Source organism: Siphateles boraxobius, unplaced genomic scaffold, assembly GCF_051911475.1.
Source record: "Siphateles boraxobius isolate OS27281-9 unplaced genomic scaffold, OSU_SipBor_1 86, whole genome shotgun sequence".
In the NCBI taxonomy this organism is placed as follows: Eukaryota; Metazoa; Chordata; class Actinopteri; order Cypriniformes; family Leuciscidae; genus Siphateles; species Siphateles boraxobius.
Window position 1 is genome coordinate 5705782 of NW_027509215.1, and position 14438 is coordinate 5720219.

The following is a 14438-nucleotide window of genomic DNA, read 5'->3' on the forward strand; positions in this document are numbered from 1 at the left end:
GACCACGCGGGGCATGAACCTTTTCCTGCCGCGACGCGCTAGCTCTTCCGCAAGCCCACGTGAGCCGCCTGCCCGTCATGCTAGCCAGCGGCCAGCCCAGCCCCAGCCTCCGCAGCGTCGACAGGGCGGCCGCCCTAGATCTCGCTCCTCCGGTCGCAGGCCGCCTCCCCCCGGGGACCACGGCCCAGGGTTGTGCTGAAGCCCGAGCAGGGAAAGCCTTCCTAGCAGCGCTAGTGAAGAAAAGACGCGCTGGTCTCGCCGCGGCCGGACCATCGTCGAAGCTTCTCGTCCTGTCAGTCCCCTCAGTGAAGGCGACTCCAGACATAAATTTAGCAGCCAACGAGTCGGCAACACAGCTTGCTCGCCTGCACACAAACGCCATTTTTACGGTGACCCAGAGAAATCTCAAAAAGAGTATAAAGTCTAGTTATCCGGCTCACGCCGAGTGTGTTTTATGTTTAGACAATGTGCCCACAAGTCAGTGCTCACCCCTACATGCACTATGCCATACCAAACACTATGCCCAATGTAACTCACATGATCACAGAGCCCACTCTTATAAAGCTGGCAAACGCCGCTCGAGTGTTGGATGTAGACAATGTGCCCACAAATCTTTATTTGGTTATGAACGCCCAGGTTATGAACGTAAGTCACGTGACCCCCCACGAGCACTCACGCTTATGGACAAACACTCCGCCCCAGGCTCCGCTCGCTATGAATATCGCCACAAAATGTTCCCCATTCCCAGTAATCGGGTCATATCAAGTGGTTCAGGCAGTTACAGCTGTCGGCGAGCCACCATTACTGAGATCAGAGAGCGCGCGCACCCCGCCCGAGCCTCCGGTACAGTTTCCCCAGCCCACGCTGCGCGGCAAACGGGACCCGGAGCCCATTCTGCCCCTAGCTAGACATGTAGAAGCATGGAAGGCTATTCCTGGTGTGAGAGATTGGGTACTAAGCACGATAAGTCAGGGCTATTCGCTTCAGTTCGCTCGCCGCCCCCTTCGCTTTCGAGCTCGGACCGAAACGAAAGTGAAAGCGGATGTAGCACACCTACTCCGCTCAGAAATAGCCAAACTGCTGTGCAAAAGGGGCCATAGAACCAGTACCTCCTTCTCAGAGCGAGTCAGGCTTCTACAGCCGTTACTTCCTTGTACCAAAGAAGGACGGAGCTCTTAGACCTATCTTAGATCTGAGACATTTGAACTAAGCTCTCATGAGACGGCCGTTCAAAATGATTACGACCAGACAAATCCTCGCGCACATTCGCCCGGGAGACTGGTTCGTTTCTCTCGATCTGAAAGATGCATACTTTCAGATTCCGATAGCCCCGCGTCACAGGCCATTCTTGAGATTCGCCTTCGACGGTCGGGCATATCAATACACCGTCCTCCCGTTAGGCCTATCCTTAGCGCCCCGTACATTTACGAAATGCATGGATATGGCTCTCGCCCCCCTCAGAGTGAAAGGGCTGCGAATTTTGAACTATCTGTACGATTGGCTGATTCTAGCACAGACGGAGATGGAACTGATATCTCACAGAACTGCGCTTCTCAGCCATCTGGAGAGCCTGGGTCTCACGGTCAACTGGACCAAGCGCTCATTACTGCCCAGTCAGTCAATTTCCTTTCTAGGAATAGAACTGGACTCGGTGGCTATGACGGCCCGCTTATCGACACAGCGCGCGCGCCGTGTTCGACAGCTAGCCGCGTCTTTCCAGAAAGGCAGCATTATGCCTCTTAAGACATTCCAGGGGATGCTAGGCTGTATGGCATCAGCTGCGGCTGTGCTTCAGCTGGGCCTGCTGCGCATGCGCCCGCTACAACGCTGGCTGAACTCCCAAGTGCCTAATCGGGCGTGGGTTTCAGGCCACAGGCGAATCAGAGTGACTCAGAGCTGCGTTTTGGCTCTGCAGCCCTGGTTAGCGGCCGGCTGGTACCAGTGGGGAGTGACGATGGGGGCTGTTTCACACCGATTGGTCGTCTCGACGGACGCCTCCAACCTGGGTTGGGGCGCCGTCTTCGAGGGCAGACCGGTCTTTGGCCTGTGGTCAGACCAAGAGAAACGCTTCCACATAAACTGTCTGGAAATGATAGCGGTCAAGAACGCGCTCAAACGCTTCCTCCCGCTTATACAGGATTACCATGTACTGGTCCGATCGGACAACATGTCAGTGGTATCCTACATAAATCGTCAGGGCGGCGTCAGATCCAGAAACCTCTGCCATCTGACGGAACTCCTGCTTATGTGGTCTCAGGGCCGCCTGCGCTCGCTGAGAGCCGCGCATGTACCAGGCCACCTGAACGACGGTCCAGACACGCTATCCAGAAACCACATCCCCCCGGGGGAATGGTCCTTGCACCCCCAAACAGTCCAGTTACTATGGCGCATTTTCGGCAGAGCGAAAGTCGACCTGTTTGCGTCAAAAGACAACGCTTATTGCCCGCTATTCTTTAACAAAGAAGGAGGATGCGCTGGCCCAAACCTGGCCCAGCCTCCCTCTTTATGCTTTCCCTCCGGTCGCTCTGTTACCACAGGTAATAAAGAGAATCAGGGAAACCGCCACTCGGTGCTCCTTGTAGCCCCGCGCTGGGAGAATCAAACTTGGTTCCCGGAGCTGATGCGGCTGTCCCCCACAGCCCCTTGGCCGATTCCGGTGAGGAGAGACCTCCTCTCTCAAGCCCGCGGCTCAGTCCCCATCCAGAGCGCTGGTCTCTACATGCGTGGGTGATCAACGGATACCCGTTGCTTTGCCAGAGGGAGTGATGAACACGATCACGCAATCCAGAGCCCCCTCTACGAGGCGGCTTTATGCATCTAAATGGTCTGTGTTTTCCAAATGGTGTCATTCTCTTACGAGAGAACCTCTCTAGAAGAGGGAACGAGTATTGCGTAACCTGACCGTGCAGGCACCACGAGCGTCTTATCGCTTCAGCTGATGAAACCAGTGAGACAACCTACGAGCCTGCCTTTTATACACCATTCCGGCGGGCTATGTAGGGGCGTGAAGCATCCTCATTAGACGTGACGTCACGCGCGGACTCACTGGTAGGTTGCAGCAGTTGCCGCTGGGCAACCAATGAGCACGCAATATGCCTGCTCAAGGTCTGCTAGCTGCTGCACTGCGTTGACAAGAAATACAAAATTAAGGATAATTTTTGGCTTCAATATCTCAAGCAAAGATGACTTTACCCTAGCTTACGCAATACTCGTTCCCTCTTCTAGAGAGAACCGAGGTTACGTTAGTAACCGAGTATCGTTTTCTACTATCATTTACAGTGAATTAAAGGATAAACTATGCAAACTAATAATAAAACATATTAGCCTTTTAAAGAATATTATTTAGAGATATTTTTAAAGAATTTTTTGTGACTTTGTTGTCATTCAGTCAGGAAGGAAGGAAGGAAGGAAGGAAGGAAGGAAGGAAGGAAGGAAGGAAGGAAGGAAGGAAGGAAGGAAGGAAGGAAGGAAGGAAGGAAGGAAGGAAGGAAGGAAGGAAGGAAGTAAAATGGATAGGCAAAGTTAAAATTTTAGACCTTTTGTAGAGTTATATTAGAAATGAAATGGTTCCAAAATGCACAAGCTCTATCTTACCTGGCCTTGATGTTCTACATATTGGCATTTTGGGGTAGATGGGAGAGGAGGAGGAGAGTAGGTGGAGGAAAAGACAGGCTCCTACAGACAGTGGAAAAGGACGAAACAGGAAGTAGATAGAAAACAAGAGTGGATGAAAGAGCAAGAGGCAATGATTACAGGCCGTTGATAGTGAAGGAAGTAGAAAACAACTCAGATATGGCAGAGAATGAATGAGTGATAAAAAGATATGGCAGAGAATGAATGAGTGATAAAAAAAGCCAAAGGAAAAGATGCAACACCTCTAAGTGTGGACCCGTGGTTCTCAACTGGTTTAGCATCAGGACACAGATTTTGCTATCGACATCGAGTGGCAGCTAACATTGTACAATAATAAGTTTTGGCACTTTCTCAGAAATAAAGGGACAAAAGCTGTCACTGGGGAAGTTTCCTTTCAAATGGTACTAATATGTACCTTTAAGATACTATTGTGTACCATTAAGATACTAATATGTACCATTAAAGGGTAAAGTCACAATGAAATAAAAAAAACAATTTAAAAAATTTTATGCAACAATGCAGTATTTATTATGAATGATTTATTCATGTGCAAATCTTTATTTAAATTCATGTGGCGCATTGATATTTAATCAAAATAACTTTGTGACATCTCTTCTCTTCTCTAAAGGCATGTTTACTGGTGCAAGCGTCAACCACATGAGATCAACCAATAGCAAACCGCAATGATCCAACCACCCAATCAATTCACCATAAACAAAATCAAGTTCCGTCCTACATTTTTTGTTTAAGAAGCTGTTACACTTGGATATGTCACAGGGAAGAAAAGTACATTGAAAGTATTGTTGTTATTGTTTATCTCTCTTTTTATTTTCTCTAGTTTTAGGCCTAATTACATCTGACAAAGGGACAACCAATGAAAACTAGCCTTCGGGCTAATTTGGGTACATTTAAATTCATGAATGTTGATTAATGTGCACTATAAAATGTTTACTTTTTGGGTGACAACCCAGAGACTACTTTTGTACATTTTTTTTCTGAGAGTGTACAAAAGTAAACAAAAATCAAAAACTGAAAATTCTAACAAGATTAATATGAACCACATAGGCTCAAAATACACCAAATTATTAACATGATAACATACACAGACCATTTTGGTTTCTATATATAATAAAGGTTTCATGTTCTTGGTCACTACTAGTCCATCTAGAACAGCAAGGTGTTTCATCCTAAAAACATGCTAGCATTTGATTTGGAGACACATCAAGACAATCAAGAGAAGCAAAAGGTCTATAATGGCAGTATAATGAGTCGTCGTTTATAATGTTGAGTGAAATTACAGCATGTTCCTAACATTTCAACAGCAGTAACATTTTAGAGAGAAGCAAATATTCATTTATTATAGCCACCAGAAAAGAAACTAAAAGGTAACACTTTAAAATAAGTTCTCATTAGTTAACATTAGTTAACGCATTAGATACAGTAACATGAACTAGCAATAAGCAATGCATTTTTTTTTTGTTTATGCTTCATTGTTTACGTTAACCATGCATTAACTTAGGTTAACAGATGCAACTGCACTAATACAAAATGTATTAGTAAATATTGAAATTTAACAAAGATTAATTAATGCAGTTATTGTTTGCTGTTAGTTCATGTTAACTAATAGAGTTAACTCATGTGAACAAATTAGACTTTATTGTAAGTGTTACCAAATTAAATGGCAAAATAAGATTAATTCAGAAGATAAAGCAAGCAGCGTGTCAGTCCTTAAGAAACAGCCAATAAAATTGCAGTTTGCACTAGCAGGTCAGCCAATCATCTTGCAGCTAAAGCCAAAATTTCCTAGGACAGCCATTGATGCTGGCGCTTACCCAGAGCTGCTCTGATGATGTGAATTCACTGATAACAGTCTTGTCCTAAACACACAGGAGATGCATTTGTGTGTGTGAGGGACAAAAAGCTAAGACTGGAAAAAAGCTGTTTGGTGTGAAAGACTTGGCCTTTATCTTTGGATAAACTGAAAACGGTTTACTTTAACCTTTGCACTTGCTGAATTGCGAGGATCATAATAACTCAGGAACACACAAGTTACTTCATAAAACTCAGTGAACACCACGCTGGGAAATGACTCAGACTCGGCAGTCAGTTCACAGCTTTGCATAAATGAGCGTGTTACTATTCACAAATTAGAATAACACATCTGATTCACAGTTTGGATTAGGAATAGTTCACCAAAAATGAAAATTACCATCATTTACTCTCAGTCATCTTTCTTTTGTTCTGTGGAACACAAAGTGTGAATTCTTAAAGCCATTTTGTTAAAAAAAAAAAAAAGCACTATAAAAGTATTCCACGTCCATATGGCACAATTAGAGGTGTTGCATTAGGTCAATGACATTAAATGTCATTAGTTCTCACGTCATTACTTCTCTCTTTTTTTTGATTTTCATGTAATTTTATGAAGCACAGAGAGTTTAATGAATCATTTGACACTTTTAAGGTGATTTTTTTGAAATTTTACAGAATGATAGCACCAGTCCCATTTCAATGTCATCATATGTGTGAAGTATTTGAGTACTAGTACTTCACTACTATACTTAAAATGTCTATGTGGGGTGTTTTGAATATACTTTAAACAGTGTACAAACCATGTGCAAGTTCATCAGTCAACACAATTGCTGAGTTTTTTCTCCTTAAAACTGCAGTGTACCAAAGACGTGGTTTGAAACCGGCCATCACAAACAAGTAACCAAACTCGTCAACATGCTTTTCCACAGTGAGCACAAGAACACCTTTAAAAAGGTACAGGAAAAACCGAGTCCATATCCCAATATAGCAGGTGTATAAGATGTATATTACAATGTTATGATGAATTACAGTATATGAATTTCTATGATTTTTAAAGCGTTTCTAATAAGGATGCTGATTTTTAGAAGGCATCTGTCTGTCGGTTATGGTTTGTTTAACATTAGCAACACATTATTAGCTGTTTGATAATGTATTCAGGCCAAAGGCTAATCATATCAATTACCGTTATGTGTCTGACACTGTAGAGAGCGATACATAAAACGCACTACCATTCTGATACATCGACTTGTAGAAGAGCCTGTATAATTCACTCTTCAGTCAGTTTCTGGTTATGGCTATATATATGGCTAATTTAAACCAATATTTCCACTTGCCATTGTGTAGCGTTTAATAGTTGACTGAGTGATCAGGTAGTCCAAACTGGTGTGACTGAGTGGAAGCAGGGACAAATTTGCATATTCATGGCTCCACATATACCAAATGAAGCAAGGGTGTAGAGTTACATTCAAGCTGATGAAATTACTTTCACAGGAAAAAATCATTTAAATAGGTAATTTTGATTATCAAAGAGTAGTTTTAAGGGATACAATTATTGACTGCATGGGGAGTGTTAGTTTGGAAAATCTGATAATTGTATCTTACAGTTTTGTAAAAAATTGAATACCTATACATTTAAGGGTGGGGGGGGGGGGGGGATACAATTTCATGTAGACTAGACAATTTAATGTACATCATACATCATGATGACTTACATCTTTCCTCAATGATTTAAAAATTAAAATAGTACATTTCTTAATCCTGATGTAATTAACAAGCCAATCAAGCATGCTCACGTAAGTTTAAATTTCCTTTTATTTAAACAAAGGAATTTATTATAGTGTAAATCCTGATAAGATAGAATTTAGTTCACAAAAAAAACTGTCATAATAGTCAATGAGAAACCCTAACAATGAGAAAATAGTGATTGACAGGTTTCTTTACAAAGATTTACCATCAAAAAAAATTAAAAGCTAAAATCTCTACTCTCCCTTTTCAAATGTCAATTTAAAAAGCTAAGAAAAGCATTTACTTTCAAATGAAGTACAATTACATGTAAATACTTCCAAGTTTTTTTCCCGCTAATTTCTTTTACTAAGTACTTTAATTTCTGACATATTACTCGAACTTAAGTACAATTTCTTAACACTTTTTAGAAACAGCGACCAGAATATCATATTAAAATAAAACATTTTTAGCAAGGAGGAAACTTCTGTAGTTACTGAGTATTATTTCATAAGAACATAAAAAGTTAATCTACTTAAAGAACATTACAAAACTATATTAATGTTTTACATCTTTGATACCACAGTCTATTTATATACATCACACTAGTTATTACTCGCACATAGAGATGTAGGAACCATTTGAAAAGTGGGTAAGTGGTGGGGACAGCTAAGACAATTTGAATACTGTCTTGACTTTTGATAGGCAACATATTCTTACCTTTTTCTTAAAGCCTTGCTCCTTCACTATTTCACTGGTCTTCTCGCTTACAGACACCACTTCCTGTATAGCTTCCTGTTTCTTGTTGATCCTGTTTTTCCAATCATCCTCTCCACTCTTCTTCAACATGGCTAACCTGAGAAAGAAAAGTGTCAAACGCTTCACTCCATCTTGAACATTGTAGAGGCGAATCATGCAGATCTACTGTATAAAATGCAAGAAATTACAAATGAAAAAGAAATGAAAGGGATGTTGGTAGTTAAAACTCATTCCGAAATCACACCAAATACTACAGCATAGAAAATTCTTCACAATTCAGCTTTCTCATGCTACTTTGTCATGGTTCGTTCTCTCTCTGTCTATACTCATTTCATCCTGCCTGTGGGGAAAGCTGGAGAACTAAAATAGTGCTGTCCGCATTATCAGCGCTTGCGGAGAGCAGAGATGACCCAATTTCGTTTATAAGACAAGACAGAAGGAGAACAGCTCCAGTCACCCTGAAACATCTCCAGCCATGTGCCATTGTTTCTTACACCGCAGTATGCCATGATGAGTGTGCTTTAAACATGCTAATACAGTATTATGCTACCTTTCATAAACTAATCCTGACACATAAAAATCTTGCTTTCTAGCATAAAAAATTATATATACACAACAGAATAGTAAGATTATTATTTTTATGATAGAAATTAATAAGGAGACATTCAATTTGACAGTAAAAACACTTATAACGATACAGGAGATTTCTATTTAAAATAATTCCTTTCTATTCATTAAAGAAACATAAAAAAGAATCACGGTTTCCACCAAAATATGTGACAGCACAACTGTTCAGCTCAACATTGATAATAATACGATTTTTTTCGCATTTTTCGATGATGGTGAAATTTCAGATTCAGTTGCCAAGTACGCGGTGTTCCCAACGAATCGGGCTACTTTTATATTTGCTTGGGCTGATTTAGTTTCACAAACTTGGCAACACTGCCAGACATCCCACCTCTTCCAGACTTTGCGGGAGTCTCCCATATATTGATATCGGCTCCCTGAGGGCCGCAAATTATATAGAATATCCTGGAAATTGAGCTAGCTAGAGAGAAAGAAAGCCTGTTTCCACCTGGTATCAAGATGTGTTTTCCTTGAACCATCCACAAGGGATCAGCAAAGACACATTACCTTTACACCTGGCATTTTAAAAAGTTTCCAATGCATTTCCTGTGACCACTTGCGTTCGGATTTTGTGGAGACCCTCGCCTCTTTTTCGTCACACTCAACTACATATTATATGAATATAATAGTATAATATAATTTTTTGTATTATGTTGTTGGTGATTGTGCCATCTCCCGGGAATGGGTTTATGCAGGGTGGGATGTCTCCAGAGGTGGAAAGTCCAGGTTCAGAAAGTAAAAGTCCTCCTCAGTATTTTGTTGTAATCACCTGGATTTGCTAATTAGCAGTTTTTCAGCCAGTAGGTAGAACTAATCAGTGAGATCAGCTGGCTGAGTTCATAAACTTATGGCAGGACTTTTACTTTCTGACCCCTGGACTTTACACCTCTGGATGTCTGGATGCTCACAGCTGATGTACAAGTGAAGTAGCCAACACACCTCTCTTTGATTGACATAGATGTCATGGCCTCTGGATCTTCGTGAATCTCTGGCTGCTGGTCTTTGGAGACGATGCGTGCAGAAGGGCCGTATTTTCCCAGGGTCTCTTCTTGGGGTTTTGTTTGAGGTGGTATGAAGCACTGGGGTTTTGGCTGGGTTTGAGGAGGTATCTTGGGTTGAGAGGGAATGTAGGCATGTGACTGAGGAGGAAGGAAGGATTGTGGTTTCGGCTGTGTCTGTGGTGGTACTCTGGGTTGTGTCTGCTGTTGGGGTTCAGAGGACACCTGAGTTTGCCGCGGAGGAGCCTGAGAGTCAATGCGAGCGTTTGGTTGAAAGTCAGAAACGTGGTGTGTTTGTAGTTTAGCCTGTGACTGTGGCGGTGTCGGCGGGCTGTAGGGTTGTGTTTGGGGTCGGCTGAGAGTCGGTGTGTAGACTTGAGGGTGCTGCACTAGTTTCGGTTGAGGTTGCGGAGGAGTGTAGGACTGGGTTTGCTGGAGGTAAGTGAGCGAGTGTGAGGTGTGTGATGAAATTCTGGAGGAGACCGCAGCAGTGCTCACCGCCCTCACAGGAACACTGGGATCAGGGACATCTGGAGAAACACATTGAGTCTAGCATGAGAGCAAATACACAAATACACAAAAAGAGCCCTAAAAGGTAAATCCCACAAAACATGTCAAAAACATGTCTATTTCTCCCAAAAGGAAAAAAAGAAACATACATTTTGTATAAAGAATGGACAATTAGGTAATTTTAGGAATATTGTGACAATTAAGCACACCCTAAATCCCCATTACTGTAATCCAAAAAATAACTTTAATTTAAAATTGTAATGTATTTATACATCAGGGCAGTATTTGTTGTACTGCCTTTGAAAGTGATTATTGCATAATATTTACACTATGATGATTGTTCTGCTAATTTATTTGAATAAAAAAAAAACTGTACTTCAATATTTTGTGCTTTAATACAGTCAAATACTTGTAGACTTGCAGACTTGATAATCTAATGAGAATCATGATATAAATAAGAGAATTCTGATAATGGGAATTTAAAAGGGGGACAAAAAAATAATAATAATAAAAAATATGGGGATCCATAATATTGACCCTGTAACCAGAGGCATTATATCAGTGTGAATTAATCCAAACATACTAACAGCTGATCAAGAACTTTAGACTTCAATATTTTGTACTTTAATGCAGTAAAAAAGAGACTCTAATGAAAATTATTATTGGGGAAAAAAAGAGAATTACATGAATGAAAATTTGAAAAAAATAAAATAAAAATAATAATATTATATATATATATATATATATATATATATATATATATATATATATATATATATATATATATATATATATGGTGAAATTATGACCTGAACATGACACGCTTCCTAGGATTCAAGAGATTGACCCTATAACCAGAAGCATTATATCAGTATCAATCAAAATATACATGTATAACACCCAATTCAAGCAGCCAACACTATCATACCATTCAATTTATATCCATTCAGTTAAGAATACACAAATTTGTGTCTAGCCATAGCCATTTAACGCACCAAATACAGAAAAAAAACTTTGTACATAAAACCTAGAAACTGCATGGCACATCAGCTTACACACACACACACACACAGACTCTCTCATGTTTGTCATAGGGCTCACTCAATACTTGACACACATGAACAAATAGCAGTCTAAAGCACCACTGCCACACACACACACACACACACACACACACACACACACAACACATGTTAAAAACATCATTTATCCTGTGAAAGCCACTGTCGCATTCTGCTGTCATGGCTGTCTTTTAACATGTGGCAGACGTGAACCTGATAACCTCCTGTGTTTTTCCTGTGGGATGACAACATGTCTGTATCAGTGTGTGCATGTGTGCTGGGCACACTTCCATCCACCTTACCGCTCCAGTCTTTCATTCATCTCCCCCTTTACTACAAAATTCACACATACACGCCTCTTGCTTCCAGACGAATGGATAGTAACAGCTTTAGCTGGGAACGCAAACAAAAGCCACGGAGGGGAGCATCACTCCACTTTGCCTTCTGCCCGATTCATTTCGGCATCATTAGTTTCGCACGGCTCAGACAAAGAGAGCCACACGCTTGATGTATGATAAATTATGCTAATCACATTCGAGTCTAGCAGCATGTTGGCTGGGAACCCGGTTAACCCAATCAGAGGCCGGCTGGATCTTGCAGACGTGCATCATGCATACAGAAACAATAGACACATCTAAGAGGTTTGCATCCTTTTTAAAAGACTTTTCTTTTTTGTTCTATCTAACCTTACCTGAGATGAAAGCTCTGGTACCGCTTCCTCTTGCCGTCTGGTGATTGTCTGGTGAAAGGTAGCCTCCCTGCGAGACGGGTGTGCTTTCTTTTTCCCTCTCTCGCGGGCCGCTCAGCTCTGCATCTCCCCTGCCGTGAGGGGGTGTGTGTCTGGGAGCATGTGTGTGTGGAGGGGAAGTCGCACTGGGGAGCTCTGTCTCTCTCTCCTCTCTCCCTAAGTACCCAAGTCTTCCCCTCCGCCCACTTTCGTCCTGTCTCTGGCCATTGGCTGAAATCAGCGTGGCCCCACCCTTGTTGTATCCTGATTGGCCATGCTGCACTGCGGGGGGCGGGGACTGAACATCAGGTGTGGGATTTTCCCCACTGTCTGTAAGACTGAAGTATCGAACTCCTCTCTCATAGGCCGGTAGCTGAGTCTGATTGGGCGAGGCCTTAGTGGAGGGCGGAGCTGTGGACATCCCCATGCGAACATCTGCGGTCATTGATGGGGAACCATTTGTCACCATGGCAACAGAGGCCTGGGCGGTGACCGCAGTAACAGAGCGGACCAGTGATGCAGAGAGAGGCTCCAACTTCACGCTTCCATTTTGCAGCTGGAGAGAAAGAAAAAATAGTTGTATTTTCAGACGTCTTTTTAGATGGCGTTCACTTTTACAGACCCCAGAGAGGTCAGAGGTCATATGCAGGACACACAGGCAGCTTGCAGAGATTGGATGTGCTTTGCATACCAAACAACCTAATCAGTTAACTTCTCAGACATGCAACAAACCAGAATTTTTGTTTACGTCACCAACATCATAATCATCATCAAGGTCTGGCTGTTTAAAACGCAATTTTGATTCCACTTTCTTGACAAAAACTGTCCGATAGCTGAATTTCTCTCGTAGCAAGCACAGATTTGCTAATTTAAAGGAATAGTTCACCCCAAAAAATCTTCAATAAAAGAACCATAAAAGTTGCCTATGTGTCTTGTCCATTGTGAAAAATGAAGTGCCCTCTAGCATACTTCTAAAAAGAGTACTTTTTATTGAAATAATATGCTTTTTAAAGAATTTACTTAAGTATGAACTAAATGTAACGTTCCGGGGACTTAACTGCATGTTATTTGCAATTAAAGAAAATGTATCATAGTTAAAATTGATACTAAACTCAATTAGTTGAACTTAAGAATGCTTTTTTGACCCACCTAAATCTTTATGTATAATTTCATGTACATATGCTATTTCTATAATTTTGTAATTTCATCTATTTTGTAATTTCTATATATAACTTGTATATCATGTAATTATGCAATATTTGTACACATCTGTAATGATAGTGTGATAGGTGCTTTAGTATGTTAGTCAACATTTCTTTAATGCATGACAAAAGATTACTAAAACATGACTTAAAAATGTACTGTAAAATATTTTATAACATTATTAGAAAGTGTTTTTTTTTAAGTGAAACAGTCATGAAAGTGAACTCTCTTTAAGAACACTTAAGTGGCCTCTAATTTTATTAATATTATATTATCTCCAAGTAGAGTTTTAAAAAATAAAAGTGCACATTAAATACTATTAAGTGCAGTGGATTATCCCAATTATACCATAATCACTGGCCAGCATTGACAACTTAAAGTTCTTATTGATGTTTGCACCAATACTTGACTGGAAGGATAAAAATTATGGTTATTTTTGTCAGTTACGGCTCACTAGTTCTAGCATTCTGTGCACTTTAAATCAGACACAGAGATAAAGTAGTGCGTAAGATTACATTTATTTGAATGAATGAAATATAGCATAGCACTTTCTCTATTAACGACGAAGCTACGAGTTTAATTAATTCAAAACCAGCAGTTACCCCCTTCTTGCTGAGACATATAATGTAGCGATTCCGTAGCGAAGATATTTTAATAATTAAGAATCGTGGGGCAACATTGATAAGTTACTGTGCTCCTAAATGTGTAAACTGTGTATGCGCAGCGCGATCTGTGTGAAAATGATGTGTGTGTGCGCTTCAAAGAAAACTGTGCATTAATATAAAACAGTGATTAAACTGATTCGGAACTACCTGTGCATTAAACGGTTATATTGCACACCTTCCAGCCAATCAGAGTCGAGTATTCAGACAGACCATGGAATAATTCAAATCATTTGATGCCATATGATATAGCGCTGTGTGAGGAAAAGACCACATTTTGAATACTGACAGCCCCTGTTCTCCATATGCTTTAGCTATGTGAAGAAAAAAATCAACATGAACATCCTGCGAAACATGGTGTGGGGGGTTTGGGGCATACAGGTTTATAATAACATGAGGTTGAGTAAATGACAGAATGCAGTGAAATGCAGTTACTAGATTAAGAAATGAAACCGGTCAAAATCAAAGCAGGTATAATGCAACTCAGCAGTAGCAAATATCCAGATGCAATGTTGTCGGGGCCTCAGCAATTAACCAATCAGCAGCTGCTGCCAAGGCAAAGCTCTCACTGCTCAGCCAATCAAAAGTCTCAGTCCAGGGTCTCTTACTTGCTCGCTCTGAGGGGGACCAACAGAATCATTAGTCACAGCGCGTTGATCTGTGAGACTGGACGGGTCTACGTCTTTTGTAAATTCCTGTGAATGGCACAATGTCTCTTCACTTTCAA

The 14438-nt window shown here is 41.2% G+C and overlaps 1 protein-coding gene across 24 annotated transcripts in view; it reads right to left on the reverse strand.

The window, feature by feature from the left end:
* svilb (supervillin b) overlaps positions 1-14438 on the reverse strand; it is an 81233-nt gene that overhangs the window by 20972 nt on the left and 45823 nt on the right. For 12 of the 24 annotated variants that reach the window (XM_077222285.1, XM_077222286.1, XM_077222288.1 and 9 more), the window contains 6 exons: positions 14320-14406; positions 11811-12402; positions 9490-10078; positions 7885-8020; positions 5466-5510; positions 3595-3675 (listed from right to left, as the gene is read on the reverse strand). In XM_077222285.1, the coding sequence (XP_077078400.1) occupies positions 3595-3675; positions 5466-5510; positions 7885-8020; positions 9490-10078; positions 11811-12402; positions 14320-14406 (1530 nt within the window). The remainder of the gene's footprint in view (positions 1-3594; positions 3676-5465; positions 5511-7884; positions 8021-9489; positions 10079-11810; positions 12403-14319; positions 14407-14438) is intronic. The other 12 variants (XM_077222287.1, XM_077222291.1, XM_077222272.1 and 9 more) reach the window with 7 other exon arrangements.